Below are 24,040 nucleotides of genomic sequence, written 5' to 3'. Positions count from 1 at the left end.
TTCTCCAAGACAACGATGTAGATGGAAAACCAGACAATACAAATAAAACCCAAATCAACTCCCCAGTCTTTGACTTAAGTTGACTCCCCTGTTTGCTGGGAGGTACAGTGAAGGGATGAAAGCACACAGATTTGAAATCAGGCAGATCTAGTTAGTATCCCCACTGCCAAGTCCCTCCAGCCCGGGGCCCCCGGGGACACACTTGCAGTGGAACCTGCTGGGCTGATTACTCACTGCAGCGAGGGAGCCATGGCATCTGGGTAAGAGGGCCTTAGGAAGGGCTTGTTACAAGCTTGGGCTAATGTTAAATGATTTGGGGGAGAGCCAAGAACGTAAGGGTTTTCTCTGGGGTGGATCCCATCGGGAAGTGGGACTATGGTTATTTTAATAAATCTCATCTTGAGGGCAGAAAGAATGAAGCAAGGTTTAAGGGAGGAGAGAAGGACATTTGGTCATTTTTATAATGTGGACGGTGCTTATGTTATCTGTCCTGGGCCATGGCTACCGAGTGATCTTGACCATCATGGTCACAGAGTGGCCTTATCCAATGCTGATGATCAGTGAACTACATAGTTCACAGTCAACAGAGCACCAAGGCCTCGCTGTGAGGGTGGGGCTCCTAGCTGCCAGGCTGCCATCCTCTTTCTCACTGTTACCCACTTAGTAACCGTAAGACTCTGTGATGGTCCCTTAGCCATCTGAGAGCCAGTTTTCTTATCTGTCACATGAAGCTAGAAATCCTCTCTGTGAGCTGTGCCGTGAGCATTAAAGGGGAAAATATTCCGAGATTGCCTAGCACAGAGGAGGCACTCTAAGAAAGGTTAGGTTCCCATATGTCTGGCCCGTGGCTTTGCACTTACTCTACAGAAGATGCTCTTCGGCCTAAAATCACCTGTCCGTGGCTCCTCCTTCACAGCATGTAAGAGCCGCTGCAACTGGGCTCTGTGATGAAACCTAATACTGTCCGTGGATCAGCCCGGGAAACTGGGCAGAAAGAATGTGGGTTCATCTGAGGAATCTGGCTGCAGGCCCTGTGGAGACCAGAGACTTCCACATACTTGCAGACCAGAACACAAGTATGAATCATGTGCTCACGTACAGCAAGCAGCCAGGCAGAACCACAGAGCGATAACAGCTTACATTTACAGAAACATTTGCAATCTCTAAAGGCCTTTTCTGTATCACATTCGTGATCTCACGTGGGCGTCACACTGAGGCTGTGGCCCGGGCAATCCTATCTCCACTTATAGAGAAGCAGCAAGGCTCCCCAGAGTTTGGTGACTTGCCCAAGGCCACTCAGCCAGCACAGGGCAGACCTGAAATATAACTAGGTTGTTGTTGTTTTTTTAGCTTTAAAAAATTTTGTGATAAAATATATATGGCATAGCATTTGCCATTTTAATCATTAAGTATACAATTCAATGGCATTAGTTACATTCACAATGTGGTGCAACCAGCACCACTATTTCCAAAACTCTTTTCTTCATCCCAAACAGACTCTGTCCCCTTTAAACAGTAACACCCTATTCCCCTTTATCTCCAAGCCCTAGTAACGTCTAATCTACTTTCCATCTCTACGAATTTACCGATTCTGACTTTTAAATCAGTTTCACTGAGGTATGATTAAACATACCATGAAAGGTTCCCATGTTACCTATGCAGTTACCTACAAACGTACACACCTGAGTGCCTACCTACCACAATCAAGTAGGACATTTCCTCACCCTAAAAACTCTGTGTCCTTCTCAGTCCACCCCTCACTCAGGTGCTGCAACCACTGATCGGCTTCCGACCTTTATCAATTAGATTTGTTTTTCCTAGAGTTCCCTGGAAGCACATCCAGCCACTGCACTCCCCACCACTTACTGGGTGTGGGTGTCAGAGCAAGAAGGGCCCTCAGGCTGGCAGTTCCTGTCTTACAGGAAGACACTGAAGCCTCCAGGTCTGAGGACTGTTTAGCCCAAAGTCCAGGAGAGACGGTGGAGAGCCAGGAGGGCAGCCCAGGTCTGATCCCATTTCTGTGCTGGTTTCCTCACTCCCCCATCTAGCCCAGCTCCTTTGGCTGATAGTACAGGGCAAACAGTGTATTCTAGCTGTGCCCACTATTCCACGTGACTTAAAACCACGCGGAAATCTCAATCTCCTGTTGGGTTTTCTTTTCTGACCTCCAGAGCCTCACATCCAGCATCTCTGGTCTCAAACTAAACCTGCCTTTTTCTGTTCAAGCATGTTGTTCTATGTACCTTAGGGCAGGGATTGGTACCACCTAGGCCTCAAAATCAGGAGCCTGGGGGTAACTCTAGACTCCGTCCCCTTCCTCCCATTTCCCTTCAGTCTTAATTTCCTCCTGATGTCATCTTTTAGGTATCTCTTGGCCCAAAGCCTACCTCCCCATCCTGGCCAACGGTGCCCTCAGCCAGACCCTTCACCTCTCTTGCCTGAGCCCTCCCGATGGCGTGGGTTGGACTTCCCTCTGAGTGCCGTGCCTGTGGAATGGATGATTATTTTCTGTTTCCGTGGCTTTCTGTTTTAAGACTCTGCTGTTTGGTTCTATTCAAAAACAGAATAGTAATAATCATCCTAAAGACACATATTGTACTTTCAAAGCCTTGGGAGGAGCTGTTTTAATTATCCATATTTATCCATATGAGGGACCAGAGTTTAGAGGGGTTATATGTTTGTCTAGAGCCATCTGCTTTGGAACCATCATTCAGACCCAAACCCCTGAACTCTGAGTGTCTTTTTTTTTTTCCTTCCTCCTTTCCTCACCCCCCCACCCCAATCCCTTTTTCTTTTTTACGATTCTTCTTCTCCGAGCATCTGAAGTTCAGCTTTCTTTTCCCTTGAACACTAGAAATCCATCAGGTATTATTTTATATGTCTTGGGTTCCTGCTATGAAGATCAGTATTAAAAAACGACAGCAGCTTGTTATTTATGGCAATATCTGCTGTTAGTAAGGGAGACAGAGCAAACAATTCCCTATTGTTACAGACGCTACTTTGGCTTGACAGCTGGGAAAGTCTGATAGGCAGTTTATTTACTTAGCCATTAAACCAAATAAATGTTTTCATTTTTCTTTCATCTCCTCAAACGCTAACATTTTGCCCTTAAAATTGGTCTAGCAACACATCGGTGAAGTATAAATTACCTGCCATTCCCACACCAGCCATTATAATATTATTTGGGTTCTTTTTTGCCCCCGTTGATCCAGTCTTTCAAAGACACGTGATTCTCCCTGGTGGAAGGGGAGGGGGAAATGAAATAACTGAAGATATTTCGCTTTATTGCTAACACAGGAATGCCATTTGAGATGGGCCCTGAAGCTCCCACCTTCAAGCCTGGAGTCCCTCAGTTTCCTCTTACTGTGGTGCAAAGCGGCTTTAACTTATCAACAGATGTCACCCTGCCTACTCAGAATTGTGCAGGTATTTCTAATAAAAAAAACAGCTGGAGATAATGGTTGTGAGGGCGATAAGGAAGACGGGACTCCTGCTTTCCCATTGTACGAAGGCACAGGGGAAAATAAAACCACGGATGGAACCATCCCTGCATGTTATCCTCTCTGAACGCCTGGAAAGGCACTAAGAAATTGCGGTTAGTAAATTTCCAGCTGGTTGGATGGTGAATGGAATGGAGACAGAAAAATCAAACGTGGCTTGCTTTTGATGGAGAGGTCCGGAAAGGCTCATTTGGACTTCCGGGTGGGTGCCTAGGGGATATGTCTGCAAGGCTGGCATCAGCCCCTTGGCATGCAATTCTTGATATGCAATTCTTCATAGGCAATTGTGAAACTGCCAGGCTCAGCTTTCAAAGGGAGAAAATTGCTTCATTGCAGATTAGAGTCCAGCACTCCTTTGGAGCTGGGAGCTGCTTATTATGATTTACATGTAACTATAAGACTGTTCATTTGTTTGTTTGTTTGTTTTTAAGTGAAAAGAGGCCTGTGAGGCCCTAACCAGTGTCATTCTGACTACAGGACAGGGAAGGTCAGAGAGCTAAGAAGTGGGTTTTTCTTTTCTTCCCCACTTCAAAACTGTGTTGAGGCTAGTTAAAAGTTAATTATCTGAAGATATAAAGTACAAAGCAAAATCTCCCAGCCAATGGCCTGGGTCCTTATGGTAGAATTTATTCAACAGAAGATCTAATGTACATAATCTAAGGTAGTGGAGAACCTACATTTATTGAGCACATATGATGATGCTGGCATTGGTGGTGATGTTGGTGGAGGTGTGGTGGTGTTGGTGGTGATGGTGTTATTATTGATGGTATTGATGGTGCTGTTGTTGGTGATGGTGGTGATGTTGGTGTTGGCAGTGATGTTGGTGTTGGGATTGGTGGTGGTGGTGGTGATGATGGGATGGTGTGGCAGCTAACATTTATTAGGTGTTTACTATGTGTCAGACATGGTACTAAGAGCTTCACAAACATCACCTCATGTAGTTCAAACAATAACCCTATGAGGCAACACTCTTTTTATCCTAATTTTTCAAAATAAGACAGAGACAGTTCAAAATCTCATCAGGGTCACAGAACTAGTAAGTGGTAGCCAGATTCTCAACTCGGACAGTTTCACTCCAGAACCCAGATTTTTAAGCTGAGTTTTCAGCTGGGTACTGAGTGTCTGCCTCTATGCTAGAGACTCACCTTATGCTCTCTCAGTTAACATCATGGATAATATAAGCCTCTTCTAGCAGATGAAGAAACCAAGACTCAACAGGAATTATGGTTCTTGCCCAAGACTTCTTGCTCTTAAGTAGCTGAGCTAGAATTTGAACTCAAGTTCCAAATCCTGAGCTCTTCTCACTACACCATGCTATATCCATTCACAACTCAGCCACGGCTTAGGGTTCTGGATGGAGCAACAAATGCGGAACAGGCTGAAGCCCCACAAGACAGTTCAGCTTACATCACTCTCTCAAGCTCAACAGACTCATAAATATGAGGGTTTGATACATTGATCTGCAAATGGTCCAAGTCATCTTTGTTTTCTAGCAGAACTTCAATTTTAGGATGATGTTTGCTGTTATCCTGATGAATGGCTCATTGCCTCTAGTTCATTCATCAAAATTCTCAAGGCAAGATGGAGCATGTGAAATAACACATGTGCAAGGGGTAGAAAACCTCCTGGGGATTCTTCCCAAAGGAGTCCATCCAGGATCCTCAACTTTTCTCTTTCCTGGAACATGATTTTCCCTTTAATTCACCAGCTCCCCAAATAGCATTGCAAGATTGACACTGTAGATGGGTATCAGTCTTGCAAAGACTGATCATGGTTTTGGATGGCATGATGTGTTATTATGTGCTATTGTACTGATCTAACATGGAAAATATATAGTATATTAAGTTCTTTGATCATGAACTCTATTAACAAAATGCACTCTCAAAGCACTCTTAGCTTTCAATAACCATCCCAATAACTTACATGTGACCTGAGAATGATTACAAGGGAGCCTCAGAATCCATTTATGAACAGTGAAAACTATTTACCATTTTAATGGTTCTGACCACGCTGTTCAGGACTAAAGAAAAGGAAGCTCTGTGGATACAGCCTTGTAGTCCCCCACACTATGGAAAACTAGGAAAGTATCTGAAAATTGAACACATTTGTCAAGGAGTGACTGAAAAATCATGTCTGGGTAACAAGGTATACTTCTGTCTCCTGAGAAGGTTCGCCTCATCAGCAACTCTTTCTCTGGATCAAATCAGATGTATTGAAATTCAAGTGCCAAAAGCCACTTGTAGTAAATGTGAGCACACCTCTCTCAAAGTAGCTGCTGATGGAATCTGAAGTGGCTGGGGGCCAGCACACGCTGTAGCACAGGTGTAAACTGCAGAGCCCCGGAGCGAATGCTGCATGTCTTTGGCCTTTGAATTTCCCTTTCCCATTGGGAAGAGGGCAGGGCCCCTTTGGCTAGACACAATGGGCTACCATGATCTTACATCTCTATCAGTCTTATTTCAAGCACTACTTATTGTTGCTTCTTAGTCTGGCTTCTCAGTGTGTTTGGTTGGAGTGCAGGCAAATGCAGTGACACTTTGTTTATAAGATTAAAACATCGGAACCACGTCTCACTGAAAAATTGATCAGGGTGGGCAGAATGTGTCCATCTCGGAATTGATGCTTTCAGAAACTGGATCCACGTTAAGTAGCATTGACTACGCCTCATTCTGTCATCGCCAGTCATTGCAAACATATAAGTAATAAAATAATAGGGCCATTCCCCACTCTTTACCCCTACCCCTACCTCCCAATGTATGTCAAATGTCATGCATCCATGAGGAAAAATTAGGTGACAAACAGACACCAGGCAAGGAGAGATGACGTGAACATTCAGGGATACGCTCAGCAAGGAGAGATGGTACAAAGATCAGGGACGTAACTTTCAAAGTGAGGAACAGGCAACAAAAGGGAAAGCAGATGGCTTAAGGATGAAGGAGATAAAAGGACAGATACCTACCCCGACCTGCGCTATCTAGCTACCGGCCTGTGGACTTATATTATCAGCACTGGGCTCCCCACTGGGCTCCCCAAATGGATCACTGTTGGATGAGGCCTGTGATCCATCGGGCTAGAACACAAGAAGATAACACTTTTTTTTTTCTTTTCAACAATTGAAAATATAAGACAGCTAGGCACACTTTCATGCACACAAATAATCGGCTATTTTAATGCAGGCAGCAACTTCAGTTAGAGAATACCGCACCCACAAATGCGAGAACTTGTAAGAACAACTTAATAAAAGGACAATGGTTTTTAGCTGCTCATTGGAACATAAAGCCCCTTAGTGACCCCTTTAGAACTTAAGCGCCTGAGCCAGCATTCTTTTCTACTTAGGTTTTCTCATGCATTGTCCATTTCAGCTAGAGAGGTTTTGATGTTAAGGAAAAACAAAAACAGAAAGAATAAGCCCATCACTTACAGCTTCTTGCTCTTCGCTTTTGCTGGGACTTTCAAAGCCCTCTTCGAAGATGTCATCTGTGGTAGGATCACTGGCGTGGGATGCAGATGACTTGGACGGAGAGCTCTGTCTAGGGGCTGGTGTTGGAGCTGAACAGAGACCATGGAAAGAGATGAAACCCAGTAAGTGTCTGGCTGCAAACGTGTGTACCCCACAGACACCTCGGGGATCTGGTTATGTTCGAGTCAAGTCACAGGACTCCTCTTCCTATCACAGGTCAAATCAGGTGAATAGTTTAATATTTCCTCTGTACGTATTTATCTTGTTCTCTCACATTCTTTTTTAAATATATTTTAACTTCATTCTTATTGTTGACACTATTACAGATGTTCTCATCCCCCCCACCTCCCCTTGCCCATCTCCACCCAGCCCCCACCTCACTTCCCTCTGGCCACTTTTGTCTGTGTCCATTCTCTGGCTAATCTCTTCACTTTCTTTCATTCAGTTCCCTCTAGTCCCCTTCCCCTCGCCCTCCCCCTCTGACAGCTGTCAGTCTGTTCCATGTATCTCACATTCTTAACGGTCAGGAAGGAGCTGGTCCACATGAATGAAATAAACAGTGGTTCTCAAGGGATAGTCCCTGAATCAGTGGCATCAGCCACATCTGGGCACTTGTTAGAAATGCAAATGTCCAGACCTACTGAATCCGAGACCATGTTTCTGCACGCTCAAGTTGAGAACCATACTTTTTTTTCCTTCTCTCTTGCTTAACATCATACAATTAATTCAGTAAGAATAAGTAGATCAGAGAACAATGATATACATTGAATGAATGCCATCTATGTGTCAGATACTGTCAGAAATGTTACAGACAACATCTGTAACCCTCATAACAACTCTTTGGAGTAGGGTTATCACAATTACAGAGAAGAGGCAAGTGAAGCTTGGTAAACTGCTCCAGGCCACACAGTTGGCAACTGGTAGAACCTGGCTTCATCCCCTGACACACAGTAGATATTTGTTTGATAAACACGTGCTAAATAAGGCATGTCTCAGGGATCTGGGAAAATGGCTGTAACTGATGGTCACTTCGAAGCTGGTGCTGTAGTCCTCATTCTATACAGATGTTCATCTTCTGTCCTGATATTCCCACATTTTCCTTGTCTCATTTGTTCCAGAGGTTTATAACAAATATGCCATTTGAAACTACTCTTCCTTAAAAAATTTCTAATTTGCTATTGAAAATACCATTCACTGGCTTGGACCAAGTGAGGGGTATCGTGGCTTAAGCTGGTAGCTGAATTCAACACCATTGATAAGCACCCCCTATCATCACTTCTCAAAATTTACTATAGTCTGGCTGCTTATCAGACAGTGAGTGAATCTCAAACTTGGTGAGTTGCTTTTGCCTCAATGGACTTATATTTAGAATAACAATGCAGTTTGTTATGTGCCAGCAAGCTAGACAGTGCTAGGCACTTCGCATCCACTATACTTTCTAATATAAATATGCCATTGTTTGTTTTTCTGATGAAGATACTGTAGCTCAGAGAGGTGAAGTGATTTTCTCAGGGTTAACACAGCTATTAAAGAGGAGCACTAGGATTTAAAAAAAAATTTAATCCTCACCCAAGGATATTTTTTCCATTTATTTCTAGAGAGAGTGGAAGGGATGGGGGAGGAGGAAAGAAAGATAGAATGGAGAGAGGGAGAAAGACACACAGAGAGAAATATTGATGTGAGAGAGACACATCAATTGGTTGCCTCCCTCACACATCCCTGCAACCAAGATACAAACCCTTGACAGGGAATCAAATTCATGACCCTTCGGTACTTGAGCCGACACTCTAACCACTGAGCAACCAGCCAGGGGAGGAGCACTGGAATTTAACACTGTCTGACACTGTCTACTCAACTGTGCTTTTCTACTGGAGGTTTACTTTTGGCCCAACTGATCCTCCACTCAAAACATATTAAAGATGATACTGATGGAAAAGAGGACAAAAGGCTGGTTTCACACATTTTCTTTAAAATAAAATATTAAGTTTAAAAGGAGTCTGTTTTGTTCCATGAGACGATTATGGAACAAACAAGTTAGTGTGAGTTTAAGTAAGATAAGCTATATGGAAACACTCTAAATTGTTTAAAAGTTATTAATATAATTTGATTCTGACTTGTATTTGAAGTGTTTTATTGCTTACCAAAGGCTCAGAACCCCAGGTGACCTGCCAGTTCTGAGAGATTCATACTTACCGGGTGTCATCAATAGGGAGCATAACTAGGAGTTAATTTATGCAAGTGTCTTAACCTTTAGGAGGTTTTTGGACTATCTCTAGCTCTAAAACAGTAATTCTCAAACTGGGGCAATTTCACTCCCAGAGGACATTTGGCAACAGCCAGAGTCACTTTTGACCATGACTAGCAAGCAGGTGTATAATACCACTGGCATCTGGTGGGTGGAGGCCACGGATGCTGCTCCACACCCTACAATGCACAGGACAGCCTCCTCAACCAACATCAATAGTGCCAAGGCTGCCAAACCTGCTCCCAGACACACCAGTAAATGGGTGACTTTGCTTTTGTCTGTTTCATTCTCGGCAACCTTCCCCTGTTGTAGATACTCTGCCAATAGTACGAGACGTGTAGGGATAATGAAGACACACTTCCTGTCCTCAAAGGACTTCAACTCCCCTCTGCTGTTTGTGGCTGGCACACTGAAAGAGAAATATTTGTTTTCCAACGATGCTTGCTTATTTATGCATGACTATCATGTCTTTAATATTTCATTGCTTTTATTCATTATTCTTCCCTGAAACATTGAGATGCTCCCCCATGTAGATCATCTGGCCCAAGCAGAAGTAGGGTGCTTATCCATTTCAGAACAGTATCCCCAATCTGACTGCAATGACAGTATCTAATTATGTGAACATTAGATTTTGTGTGTGTGTGGACAATTCATGGCAATGGCCAAGCAATGATCCGTGTCAGTTGTGACAGTAATGAAAACATCAAACTCATTGTTCCATGAGCCTTTTCTTTCTCCTCATCAATTGTCAAGGCACAGGCTGAATCTCCAGACACCCTCCCTAAACGGTGTCGACCAAGCACAATTGTGTTCAAGTGTATCTGGACTCTGATTGGCTGCACAGTTCTGGTTTCCCAGATGTTTGCAGTAGAAAAGCGAGCTGGGCTAGAACCACTGAATATCAGAACTGGAATGGGGCACAGTGCTTATCACTTACTTTACCTACAACACAGCTGAGGTTAAGAGAAGTCCTACCTGCACCCAAAGACACAGCGTGTGGTGGAGGAGCCAAGATTAGAGCCCTGGTCCAGAGCTCTGCACAAAACCACTCCATAAAACTACATGCAATAAAACAATATGCAATAAAACTACTTCAAATCCTGTGAGGTATACTACATAATGTTTTAGCACATGTACCACTGAATCCTTCTAATAATCCTGAGCCCAGGATAGATGAGGAAATCAAGGCTCACAGAAATAAAATGATGTGTGCAGAGGCACAAAACTAGTAAATAATAAAGCTGCATCCAGTTCCCAGTCCTAAGCCTCCTGCTGGCCATCATCTTTTCTCTCTGACTAGCCTTAGCTTTGAGTCCCAATCTGGCTTCAGCTATACCAGTTGTAGGAGGCCTTATGGTTGCTATATCTCTGCCCTTTTTCCTGATCTTAACGTTCTAATTTTTTATCCTTGTTCCTAAAATTATTTAATTCACATATACCATTCATTTTTATTTTAATGAACCATACAAAGATCCTGTGTCATTGCTGGGATATACACAAGTGAGTGAATAAATGAATAAAAGAATGAATGAATGAGCAAATGAACAGAAACCTAAGGCAGAGTGACATGACAGAAAATCAACAGGTTTATATTCAATTCTACCACTTTGTCTATTCTCTTTGAATTTCACTTTCATTATCTGTCAAATAGGTCTAATGCAACTTGTCATAAGCATTGTTCTGAGCATAAAAATAATAAATGTAAAGCATGTGGGGAGGTACGGATGTTATAATTGGTACCTAATAATTGGCATCTATTATTATTAGTAGTCAGAGTAACATAAACAAAGAGCCCTATTGACTACTAGAGGCCCGGTGCACAAAATTTGTGCATGGGTAGGGTCCCTAGGCCTGGCCAGCGATTAGGGCTGATCGGGGCCTTCTGGCTGCCGGCCAGGGCCTCTCTTCCCCGGCTGCCGGCCGGGGCCTCCTTTCATTCTGCGCCACCCCCTGGTGGTCAGCGCATGTCATAGCAGGTGATCAGTCTCCTGGTCGAACTCCTGTGGGGATAATTTGCATATTAGGCTTTTATATATATATATAGATAACTGAGTTCTCTGAGCCCAGACACAAGGCATCACTCACATTGGGTTTAGGAAGGGCACTCACGTGAGTTGGTTGATGGTGTGGTAGAAGTCACAGGGGTCAAATTCAACTGGGAGATGTCAAAGTCATCACAGTCATCTGTATCCTGTGCCACCCCGACTTTGCTGAAGTAACTGGAGAAGGCCTCTGAGGTACAGGTGAGTGAGGGTTGGTCGGGTTTGCGTGAGGGCACGGGTGGAGGCTGGGCCATCTGGAAATCCTTAAACATTTCTTTCCCCATTTTCTGTCTGGGCTTGTCGGTCTGTGGACTTGATCTGGCGGAGTCACCCGTGGCTGGGACTGTTGCGAGGGGAGTGAGGGGACCTTGAAACATGGCGGCTGGCAAAGGCATAACAGTTTGTGTGGGCATGAAGGCGGCTGGCGGAAATTGCCCGGCCACAGCTGGCCAGGGCTGCTGAGTGGCAGGGAAGAGACCCGGCTGGCCCCATGCGATGGGCTGAGCCCCCGGCATCACCTGAGCGACTGGTGGCTGAGCACCCATGGCGATCTGCTGTTGGACGAGGGGCTGCTGGCCCCAGAAGGATGGGAGGACGGCGCCCATGGCAACATAACCTGGAAGGTGGAAAAGGAGAGTCAAGCATCCTGGGAAGGAATGATTCCTGGAATCAGGTGACAGGCAAAAAGGTACTGAGCAAACCCCTAAGTGTCCAGCTGTGTGCTAGGGACTGGGGATGCAGGGATGACTAAGACAGAAGTCCCTGCTCTCATGGAACCTGCCTGCCAGAGCAGTGGTTATGGGAAACCTCTCTGAGGAGATGACTCATAAGCAGAAACTAGACTGCAGTGAGAGAGCAAGCCAGGCATTATGTGGGGGCGAGAACAATACTGCCACGAGTGTTAAAGGCTTCTGACATCACATAGCCTTCACAGCCAGCATATCTCAGTGGAAAGGGCAGAGGACTAGGAACCAGGCATGGCTGGGTTTGAATCTTGCCTCCCTTTTTGCTAGACCCAGGGCCTTCTCACGTGCTGGTACGCTTTCTATGAATTTCATTTAACAATAACACAAGTATCTGTTATGGGAAGAGAGCACTGAATCTGACTGTGGAGAGCTACTCCCGGATCTTTCTGTCCTCCCTCATTTTCCAGAAACCTGGTGCCCATCTTGTGAATGGATGCAAGGCTTCCCCCAGCCTATATTTTGCTTTGCTTTCTTCCCACCCTCCTCGGTGCCACCAGAGGACTGCTCTAAAATGCAAATGTAGTGCTTCGTTTTCTTGAGTATCAGGCTCAGATTGCCTTATGAGCCTTTGCGGGGGCGGGGGGACAGTCCCCTCTCCAGCACTTCACCCCCATTTTCAAATCTTTTTCCCACTGACACCTTTTCCTCTAGCCAATGGAGACAACACTCAACTTGCTCACTCTCGCCTCTACTGGTCCATTTGCCTTTAGAAAGCATCTCCTACTTCTTCGTGTGTCTACCCCTTATATGCTGTTTGAAACTCAGTTTAGCACCTCCCCCCTGGACAGCTTCCCTGACCTCTGGGCTCACTGGTTCTCCTTCTCTGAGCTTCCACAGCCCTCATGTTCATCGCTCATGGCACTTGCCACAAGCCTTGTAATTGCCTGCTTATTCTGTCTTCCCTCATTAGACTAGAAACCACCTGCTAGCAGAAACCCTTTATTTTCTCTCCCCGCCCCCTTGCGTCTAGCAGTTTGGGGCACACATCGGCTGCTCCATAAGTGCTTGAGCTGGGAAAAGGCTCTCTATAAAGGTGAGTTAGTCGGAGTAGAATGAATGCCTCACTGTGTCTTTCCAGGGATGCAACTAGACTCCAAGACCTGTAAGTGCTGTGATCTCTGGTGAATCTACTGTTGGTGGCAGGACTTTTATTTTTCTCCTCATCATTTTTTTCTACAAGGAACCAACAGATGGACTGTACACACTTTTCTGGAGAGAGCTATTAGCATGTCTCTGTGGCTTCATGCCATCTGTTTCAGACCAAAGTACAATATTCAACAGGAAAAAAGGCAGCACAGGGTAACTGAGTATCATGTTGGAGAACGTGCAGGTCTCACTTGCTTTTCCTGTGGGGGGCAGTGCCTGCAGCCCAAGCTCCTCCCAGACCTGATTCCTAGGTGCTCTGGCCACACAGCTTCGCACATGCCTGACGGGACACCTCAGGGGCAGGGCTGCGGTAGCCCCGGACACAGGGAGCCACTTGGTGGCTGCCACCATAGCCACATAACTGCTTAGACTGTTTACTCATTAACGTTCCACAGCGGAGGGAGGAGGTGCCAAGGAGCATCTGTTTATGCCACTGAATTGAGATCCATCATAAACCTCCTTGCTGTGAAGTGAAGAGAAACACCTGCATCACTGCCTTGCAGTGAGGTTTTTAAAAAGTGTTGAAAATTGCAATTTATAACCAGATGCTGGTCTGTACTGGGGATACGCTCATTATTTGCAAAAAAGAAAAAGAAAATCAGACTAAAATGTAAGTAAAACACTGAAAACTAAGGGACTATCCAATATATATAGAACTTACATGGTGTCTCTTATCTACATTATTTCATTTGACTGATTGATTGATTCAGTCATTCATTCAGAAATATGCCTACGGGGTGCCAGCACTGTTTTAGACTCTGGAGATTCAGTGAAGAACAAAACAGTTAAAAAACAATCCTGGCCCTCGTGGAGCTTACATTTTTAGAGAAACTGTAGCTTCAGGAGGGAGGTTTGACGCAGCTACATAGGGCGTGGGTAGCAGAGCAGGGCTCCTGCTGAACAGGTAGCAAGCGTCAGGTGAGTGCTTTCTTATGGAAACACTGCCAGGCACTGCTTTAAATATTTTACTACATGTATTAACTCGTGCAATCCTCAGAACAGCCCCACGAGGGGGAATCCTTATTCCCATTTTACAGATACGTTTCTAAGGCTCAGAAGAGATTGAGCTGAGTATTACATAGCTGGTTAGTGGTGGGGTCTCACATTCTCCAGGCCCCCAGGTTCCCTGGGCCAGCTCTTCCATGCGCAGTCAGGAGGCCAAAGACCTAAGCTTTATTAGATGCGTTTAAAAAAAAAAAACATTCCAAGAAGATAAAGGGAAATAATATAGGTATGACAAGACATACTTTCTTCTATCGTAGAAATCAGAGTAATGATAATAGTAATAGAATTTTCTACATGAAGCATCTACAAAATACCAGCCTTTTTCAAGGTACTTAACTTTTCATTTAATCCTCATGATATTGTTGCAAGGTAACTATTATTTTCAATTCAGTTAGAAAGATGAAGAAACTCTGGCTCTGACAGGTGAAGTAATTTGCCTAAAGCTTATAAATAAATGGCAGAGCCAGGATTCAGACCCAGTCCATTGGTGGCAAACGCCTCCCACAGCCTGTCCATTGTACCACATGCCCCACTCCATTGCCCCGTCCACCTGTCACTGGCACGACAATTAGGGACAGGTGGACAGAGATGCAATAGCTGCAGAGATTTTTAAGGCCAGCTAAGGAAGGAAAAAGGCAAGTCATTTAACAACAACTGAAGCCTAGTTTTGCTCCTCACTGTATTTTAAGTAAAGTAAGAAAGCAAAAATATGCCAATTAAAATTAATTTTAGACTTATGTTCTAAAATTTGGAAGCTTGGAACAACCTACTCACTTTTTTTTTTTTTTTTTTAGTAGCTGTATAAACCAAATCTGGATGTGCGGAAATGGCTTGTCCATAGTTTGCAACAAGGTTGGTCAACCAGAAAGATTAAAATCTAGGCCTTCAAAGCCCGCCCCTGTCACAGGCTTGGGAATAGGCCCAGGGTAGTGCTACCTGGCACGGGCATGTCATCAGGTGCTTTTCATCAAATACTAGGGCTGGAAGACATGTGCAATTGCACCCAGTCCTACCCTCTCACTTATAGGGAGGGGAACAGAGACTGGAGGGGCCGATCATCCTTCCTCTGCCTGGAGTCCTCCTAACCCTGATACCTGCTTGCCTCTCTCCCTCGCCACGCCCAGTCTGCTCACGTCTCTTCTTAGTATGAGCCCCTCCTGATTATAATCTCTACTCACACCTGCCTTTCACCTGCTTCAAAGCCCCTAGAGCCTGCTGTACATTTTCTCTTTGTCCATACCATTATCATTGTCTCACATGTTATTTCTAGATTGTTCTTTGTCTCCCTGCTAGAAAGTAAGCTCTCTGCAGGCAGGTGTCTGTGTGTGTTGTATTCTCGGACGCACCTCAGGCGCCTAGAACAGAACCTGGAACACAGCGGGCCCTCAATCAATATCTGTGGGACAAATATGCCTGGGAATTAGTGAGTTTAGTGCCTGGGGTTCCCATCACCTGTCCAGCATATCTTCATGAATGACACAGCACGGGGATTCTGAACACAGGGCTGATGGCACAGGAACGTGGTGCATTTCTGATGGAAACTGCTTCTCTTATTTCAAATGACACACAAGGAAATTTAAAGATCCTTTTTGGGTAAGGAAAACTATTCCTCAATACTATCCTATTTTAAAGGTGGATAAAACATTCAATTAGGAAACTTAGCAATGAATAAAGTTCGAGGCTAGACTTGCATCTTCTAAATTGTAAGCAGATCCAGTGGCTACTGACCTTTGCTGCTTCTCAAAGTTCATGGTGATCCCTGGGCTCATGAGGAGTAAGTGTAACTATTTCAGAACAGGGTCTACATTTTTAATTCACTTTGAATAACAACGAGGTTTATATTTGGTGGCAAGAATTTGTTCCTAACACTGTGTAATTAAAAGTAATTATTTATAGAAAAAATGCAAGAAGATCTGTGTTCTAGAATAAATTCCATTTCCTATTTATAAGACTACAGTAGAAAAAGAAAGATGAAGCTACGAATGTCAAATATGTAGTTAATGAAAGTGAACAAGTCTAAGTCTCCCCCCGATGCAAGAAGCAGAACTAGTCCCAACTTTGGCTCTGTCCAAGCCATGTGGACTGGCCACTTGGAGTGCCTGATGCCATCCAAACAAGATGTCTGAGCTCCCACGATTTGTAACGCACCTTTAATGTTGTTGCTATAGATTTTTACCCTGTTGTAAAAGTAGTCTATGCTTTTTATAAAATAATATTTGGAAAAGAGAACAAATACTTTCTGAATCAGCGGTCACCAACCTTTTGGACCTCACGGACCACCAGTGGTCTGCAGACTACTGGTTGGTGACCGCTGTTCTAAATCACTAACAGCCCCATCATCTTCCCAATTCACCGTTAAGTAGTTTGCTCTGTCCCTTAGGTTTCCTGTATGGGGACCCTCGCCCTCCTGAATCTCCACCAAACCAGGAGGCAGATCACGTCTGTCCATCAGATCTCAAGAGATCTTTGGAGAACAGACTCACCCACTCCCCTTTGCCACCTCTTCTCCTCTGGCTCAGACGGACAGGAAGAAATGGACTTGCGCTGATCTGCATGGCTGTGTGTGCACCAGGCTCCCTAAAGCAAACCACCTGAGTAACATGGAATCTTGACCATTCTATGTGAAGGCCATCACTGTATTCCAGCCAGCAGCATACCAGACCTCTGTGAGAGGCGCCACCCCACCCGCCACCCCATGGCAGCTTCTCAGTGTCACCTGAAGAGTTACAACGGGAGAACGGTGGTTCCACAGGTGTTCTGGCACATCTGGCAGCTGGTCCAACCCTTTCTGCAAAGGAAGGGAAGCAGGTGGAAGGAAGGGGGCTTACCTGAGGGTACAGCAGCAGTGCCGAAAGGTACAGAACCAAACATGTCTGCACTCGCCGGAAGTGTCTGAGATGAAGACGGGATAAAGGCATCACCTGGAGTTGCAGGAGTCTGTCAGAGAGAGGGGGCGGATGCATGAGGCTCCTGGGAGACCTGGCTCAGTGATCATCAAGGACGGGAGGCAGCTGGTGCAGGAATGTGTGTGTGTGTGTGTGTGTGTGTGTGTGTGTGTGTGTGTTTGTGGGGAGGGGGATGCTGCAGAAACCAGCCAGGGTCTGGCCACTTAGGTGGTGTGCAAACCACTAGCTAGTTACACAGATTATCTGTAAAATGGGCAAAGTGATACCTACTCCCAGAGCGACTGTGAGGATTAACTGAGGTCATGCATTCAAATCACTCAGCACCATGCTGAGGCATATAGTAGGTGCTCAGCAAACGAAGGCCAGGATCGTGACTATTTAGTTTGAGCCCCTACCCCTTAGGGGTGTTTTCAGGCCTTCAAATTATTCCATAATACCTGGCTTTCCTTCTTTAGATGCGGTCAATCCAAACTGACATACTCCACTCAGAATCTACTACTGCGCACCCAGCTCAGGGCTTGTCACTGAAAACAGTCGGTAAATAGTTGTGGACGAAATGAACAAATAAAGTTTAGGAACTGGAACAGAGGTCCTTGTATCTCCTGGTGCCTCCCTGAATCTTGCCTGAATATTCACTTGCAAGAAGTGAAGATTTTCAAGATAATTAAAAAAATGCCTAAGCTGTAAACTGCACAGTGCCTGGCCATGCTGGGGTTCCAGGAAGGTCTGTGGCATGAACTGTTGGGGAAGGTGAGGGGCACTGAATTAAAACCATCAGTATGCAGTTTCTTTTTAAAGGTCCTCCCTATTTACAGAGGCCCTTTGCCTACAGTGTATATCTATTCAATGACAAACATTCTTATCTCCCCCCACCCCATACATACACCCTGGGGATAGCCTGGGGCAAGCAATTAATCCTGAAACCATGGCAATTAGACAAGGCCATTTAGACTAGCAGCTTGTGAGAAGAAGGGCATTGTTCTGAGGATAATTAAATACCCATTTGGACTGCACTTGGGTTCAGGGCCAGGAACACAGCCATGAGATGCTGCAATAAGCACTTTTAAACACAATCAACACCATTCCCTTTTTCCCTATGTGACCTTGGGTGAGTCACATGCCCTCTCTGGGCCTCAGTCTGCTCATCTGTAAAATGAAGGGAATAAGGTTAGAAGATCCCTTCAGGCCTCTCTAGCTCCATAGCCCACGGTTCTGAGATTCCCAGTGCCCAGGACACAGCTGTTTCGCCCAGGGATGGAGCAGGGATGAGACTTGCTAGAGCTGCCCGGCTTCCCAGCTTCCCTGGAGACAGGAGCTGCTGTCCCCGCCTTCACGGCTGCTCTGGGCATCAGGTGTTGGGGCAGAACAGCTATGTCTAGAGTCCCTGGCGGCAGCTGTGGGCAGCGGGGTCTTGTGCCATCTGTCCTCAGTGGTGAGGTTACAGCCTTTTCTCTGTGAGGCGCATCTCACCAATGAACCACAGCACCATCCCTGGGTTTGCACAACTGCGCAGTGCCCAGGGGAGCTGCCCCCGCCAGCAGCTTCAGCTGGTGCAGCTGTGCTGACTGCTCCCCACCCACCTCGGGGAGTGGAGAGTGGGGGGAGGAGCTGAACGGGCCATCTAGCTGGCTCTGCTGTTTGCAGTGGCTGCAGGGTGGCCTTTGAATGCACCCAGTTGTCTGGGTTTCTATTTGGTTTTGGTTTTAATACCCTTTTTTCTCCTTTTAATTTTCAAATGAGGGCTTCCTGCAACCTCTGTCTCCCTCCTGCCAGCAATGACCGACTGAGGTACCTGCTGAACCTGGAGCTGGGAATCCAAAGCTTTGTGAGAAGCTCAGTAAAGCCAGCAGGAAGATTGGAGGGAGAGAGCAAAGAAAAAGGAGAGAGAGAGAGAGAGAGAGAGAGAGAGAGAGAGAGAGAGAGAGAGAGAGATCAGAAAAAAAGGAGAGAGGGAAAGGAAGAAAGAAAGGGTGGGGAGAAGATGCTTCCTTTACTGGGCTGACCACCTGGCCATGTGGGCCAGGTAGGTGCTGTCAGATGCCTCATCGCATTGTTGTCCTGTTGAGTTTCTTGCCCTATTCCCGGCTGGGTCTGCAGGCAGCGGCCACATCCCATTCATGATCCCATTGCCCAGCAGAATAGCAAGTCCCCAGGGGACCTGTAATTGCTAATGCACGGATGTATCTATTTCTCAAAACAGAAGCCTGTATCATAATTCCTTTTAAAAGACAGCCTAGGAAATTGAGATTTAGAATCCCTAGCTATTTTGCCCAGAGCACACAGCTTGAAGGAGCCAGGGCTGACACCCACCAGCAGGCCTCTGTTACAAAGAGCACATGCTTTTCCCGGAGAGACTGAAGAAGGGAAAGGCAGGGATGCCGGGCACAGAGGGCGGTGCATACTTACGGGGGGAGAGGTTATATCAGGAGGGGTGGACATGTCCCCAAAAAGTTCTAATTGGGTCACAGCCTGAAAAGACATAAAAGATAATGATGTCACCGGGAGGAATACTGCTGCCGCAGGGGCACTGCTTGAAACACAGCATCCTAGGAGGACGAGTATTTCTCTTTCTCAACATCCCCACATAAACAATAAGCCCAGTTGGTCATTGCTACACCTCATGACCCTAAAGACAACACCTGGGATGCGGCCAGAATCAATTCTTGCTTCAAGGTGTCTGACTGTTGATCTGGACTCAGTCCAGGAGATCCGCGTTTGGCCGCCTCCCATAAGCAACACTAAGACCCTTTTCACCTATTTACCACCGATGCCAGCGCTGTCTCTTTTCCAGGAAACAATGCAAGAAGGCAGTCCCGTCATTGGTTTTTCTTGCATGCGTGTGTTCACTCATGTACTTGGCCCTTCACACACTAAGTATAGTGTGTTCACTAGTGTACTTAGCCCTTCACACACTAAGTATAATAAGACAGACTTCATGGCCACGTCTCCGTGCATGCTCCCAGCAACAGTGACCCTGAGAGGAAGGCATCATCATTCCCATTTCTACAGATGAGTAAACTGAGCCTCATAGAGGCTAAGACTTGAGTTTTCTCCACACAGAGTATGCAGTCAGATGATAGTCCCTGAAAAAGTCTGTCTTGAGAATAAAAAATATAGTTGGAGGAAAAGAAATCATAGTATTTAATACCAGGAAGGGCATCAAAAACAGCTCAGCGGATACACTATTAATCACTCCTCGGAACTCCATGGCTGCAGACACCGTGTCATCTACATCCCCCATCCATCACCCAGGAGTGTCTGAGTGACGCCAGCCAGTAGCTGTGGAAGGGACCCTTTAAGATACACTTAGAAATGAATCTGCAGACTCTCCCAGCTGCAGCAACTGTGGGGAATCCCCGGCCAGGATCCCTGACTTAAAGTACATAATCATATGCTTTGTGCAAACCTGCCCACCGAGGGAAAAACACTCTGCTTCCCTTTGGATTTTACAACTCTCCTCAGGGGAACCTAAAACCACCTAAAACCATTCAATAGAAAGGACAGAGCAGGGCGCATTTGCCTGCTTGCCATGCAGGGCCCCTGCACCTGAATTCCTACCTCTCTCTACGACTCACCACGAAGAAGGGAATGCTCTCTCTTACCAACAGGTGAGGGGCTCTGGCGGCCGGACAAGGTGCCCACCTGAGCATATGTTTGGGTTCTACCACCTCCGATCTCTGCCACTCCTCAGAGCTACAGTTCCCTCACCTGGGCAATGGGGACGGTAGTATCTCCTTTGCAGATTTATTGACAATACTGATAGCAGGACTTCCTTTGGAGTTTGGCGAAGCCCCGTTTAACAGGCACAAAAGGTTCTTTTGGCTGAAAGCAGCTTAGCCTGGCTAACTCACATTCAACTTTTCCCTTTAAGCTTTCAGAAGAACAGTAGTGCCTGGCATAAAGCAGGGCCCTGTGCATACTGATTTCCTTCCCAACCACGCAATGCTTTTCCCGTACCGTACACACTGGACAAGCGGTAGGTGGTGGGCACTGTGCTAGTTGCTGGGAACAGAATAATGAGAAATGCCAAGTTCCTGCCTTCAGGGAGCTTACAGTCTGGTGGGACAACCCAGAGACAGAGCTAATTTCAAGGTGTTGTGGCAGGAATGGCAACAGACGTCTCCATGGGCCAGCCTAGGAGGGACCAGCCAGCTCTTGGCAAAAAAGCTCAATGAGGGTTTTCTCAAAGAAACAGACCTGATCTGAGTCCTAAAGAAGAGGAGCAGTCAGCCAGGCAACCAGGATGAGGAGGGGCCATCCAGGCAGATGGAAATACAGGAGCAAGAGGGGTAGCGGCCCCAGGCTGTCGAGCATTTTGGTTGAACCAGTGTGGGTGGAGAGAGAAGCAGGAGAGGAGACAGCGAAGGGGACAGGGCCCAGCTCGTGTGGGACTCAGTGCATTTCAGTCTTTTCTTCCCACTCTCTACCTACCTGATTCTCTCCCAGAGGATAATGGCCCATGGTAGTGAGCTGGTAACAGGGTGGCCAGCATGCTGGGTGCTCTCCCAAATCTGGCTGGACCCTAAATACTCCTTGTTTCCTTAGCTTGCTTCCATTATTTTACTTTATTTGGTGAAACTATGCCAATCCTTTAGACTCTCTCCAAAATTCACACGAGTAATAACTCTATTTAACTCAAATGAAGCTTCTGGGCTTCCTACAGTTGGAACCCAGTGCTTTTAAAATGGTCTCCACTATTTTCACTGGTAAGAAAATATTAAAATAAAGTTAATAATTAAATTTCACAATTTACATTTCAAATGTGTTGACCTCATGGCACACTGTTGCTAACATCATTCATATAATTTACTGGCTCATTTTCTCCTTAAACACATCTTTTATTTTATTTTAGTTTAGTTTTTAAAGATGAAAACACAACTTTTAAAATAACCCTCATTCCTGAGATGTAGACTTGCCCCTGCCTGATGGTTTTCACTCAAGGACTGAACGAGAACAGCATGCAGAGGCATAACACATAGATTGTTATTTCATTCCATTGGACTTGCTGTTTAAATGGAACCTTGAGTTAATTTAAATTTTATATAAAAATGGATTCTTACGCCATATAATTAAAAACAATTCTAATGGCCATATGTGATTGAGAATCTGGAGTAACATCTATTTTAACAACTTCCATCCCCATGTTAACCCCAGACCTTTCATTTGTAACCTAACAAACCACGCTCCTTCGAATAAGATGGTCATAATGAGTCATTTAAGGTTCTGAAGAGTATAAAACTAACCGTCCACATGTGTAAAACATTGTACAGTTTACAATACACTTTGTAATACGTTATCATCATGTTTGATGCTCACCGAGCCTCATGACATCGGCAGCACAGGTGTCTCTCTCATTGTCTGGATTTTGCAGATGAGCTAACTGAGACCAAGAGGTTAAGTGACTTGCCTCTGACCAGTGAGCTAACAGAGCTGGGCTTGACCCGCAGCCTGAGCAGCATCTCGTTTATCTGTCACTTCACAGAGCCTTGGTTACCTTCCTACCTGCGGAAGTCCAGCTCCACCGTACTCTCTAACCGGCAGCCGAGCTCCTAAAAGGTCTGCCACGAGTCACATCCATCTGAAGACGTTATCTGGAAGGCCGGCTCAAGGTGCCTCCTTGCCTTTCCATTACTAGCACTTCAGACATATTCAGGCGAAGAGAGACTTGGCAGCTGCCGGCAGATTCTGCCCCTTCTTCAGGCCTGGCATTGTCCAGGGTAAGAAGAGTGACACCGGAAGATGCCAAGGCCAGAGACGGAGAGGATGGGTAGCTTGGGTGTTGATGGGGCAGCCCATCAATGTCTGCATCAGGCCTGTTCTCCACAGCCATTCTTTGATACGACAAGTGATGTTTTCACAAGAGTATCTGCAGTGTTACACAACCGCTGTTCCAAGGTTAGCCTCCGGGTCCTTCGTTCAACTAGACCCATCGTCGGCAAACTCATTAGTCAACAGAGCGGCAAACCACGGCTCGCGAGCCACAGTTTGCCGACCACTGAACTAGACTATGGCAACTAGACTCCTAGCCCCTTCTACAGAGAAATTCTGAAGGCACCACTGCTGAAGGCTGAGATGGCCTTGACTGACCCCAAATCACATTCTTGCAGGCCCACTACCTATGTTTGGCATCAGGAGGTCCTTCATTTAGGAAAAGTATGGCTCCCCTACTGTACATCAGCTACTGTGCCAAGAGCAGGGGATACAGGGAAGAATGAGGCATGTTCCTGCTCCTACTCTCATGAGCTGGCTACCTGAAGGAAAGGCAGGCCCACAGACACAATCAGGGCAGTGCCATGGAGCCCAGAAGCATGAGGGCTATAAAAGGAAAGGCCACCTCAGGGCCTTTGCACATGCCTTTCCTCCTACCTAGAACACCCATTCCTTCCCCCATTGCCTGTCCACCCATCATCCTTCAGGGGACAAATTAGAGGACTTTTCCTCCCCCTGGTAAATGTCTCCTAACTCAGTTTATACCCCATCGCACTACTCAGAACAGCTTGTGTGATACTTTTATTTCAGTGGTCTCAACCTTGGATGCACACCCAAATCACCAGGGGGAAAATACTGATGCCTTGTTCACACCCCAGGAGATTCTGACTTGGCTGGTTTGGAGTACAGCCTAGAACCTAAAACTTTAAAAGCTCTCCTAGTGATTCTGTTTTGCAGCCAAGGTCAAAAACCCCTAGAAGCCTCCCAAGCACCCTCAGGGGTGATCATATTCATTGGCCTATATATCAGCCAAGCTGTATAAATATTGGTTGTAAACCAGTACATCTACTCCAGGGTATGCTGACTGAAGAACAGTCGTGCATGTCTTTTATTCCCAATGGGGCACTTAGCACATGCTGTTTCTGTGTTTGAATACCCACTACACTGTCACACTACATACACTGCCCTAGGCTACCCCACCTTACCCTACTCTTCCCTCCCCTACCTTTCCCACCCACCCTACCTTATTCTATCCTATGCTATGCAGTGTTGCACTGTGTT

The 24,040-nt window shown here is 45.8% G+C and overlaps 1 protein-coding gene across 2 annotated transcripts in view; it reads right to left on the bottom strand.

The window, feature by feature from the left end:
• DAB1 (DAB adaptor protein 1) overlaps nt 1–24,040 on the bottom strand; it is a 278,601-nt gene that overhangs the window by 7,492 nt on the left and 247,069 nt on the right. For both annotated transcript variants that reach the window (XM_079776036.1, XM_079776037.1), the window contains exons 10-13: nt 19,457–19,519; nt 16,973–17,081; nt 11,315–11,863; nt 6,922–7,049 (exon numbers count right to left, since the gene is read on the bottom strand). In XM_079776036.1, coding sequence (XP_079632162.1) covers nt 6,922–7,049; nt 11,315–11,863; nt 16,973–17,081; nt 19,457–19,519 — 849 coding nt within the window. The remainder of the gene's footprint in view (nt 1–6,921; nt 7,050–11,314; nt 11,864–16,972; nt 17,082–19,456; nt 19,520–24,040) is intronic.

The sequence above is a fragment of the Cnephaeus nilssonii genome, assembly GCF_951640355.1.
Source record: "Cnephaeus nilssonii genome assembly, chromosome: 7".
Taxonomy (NCBI): domain Eukaryota; kingdom Metazoa; phylum Chordata; class Mammalia; order Chiroptera; family Vespertilionidae; genus Cnephaeus; species Cnephaeus nilssonii.
This window is presented reverse-complemented; position numbering and strand designations above follow the sequence as displayed.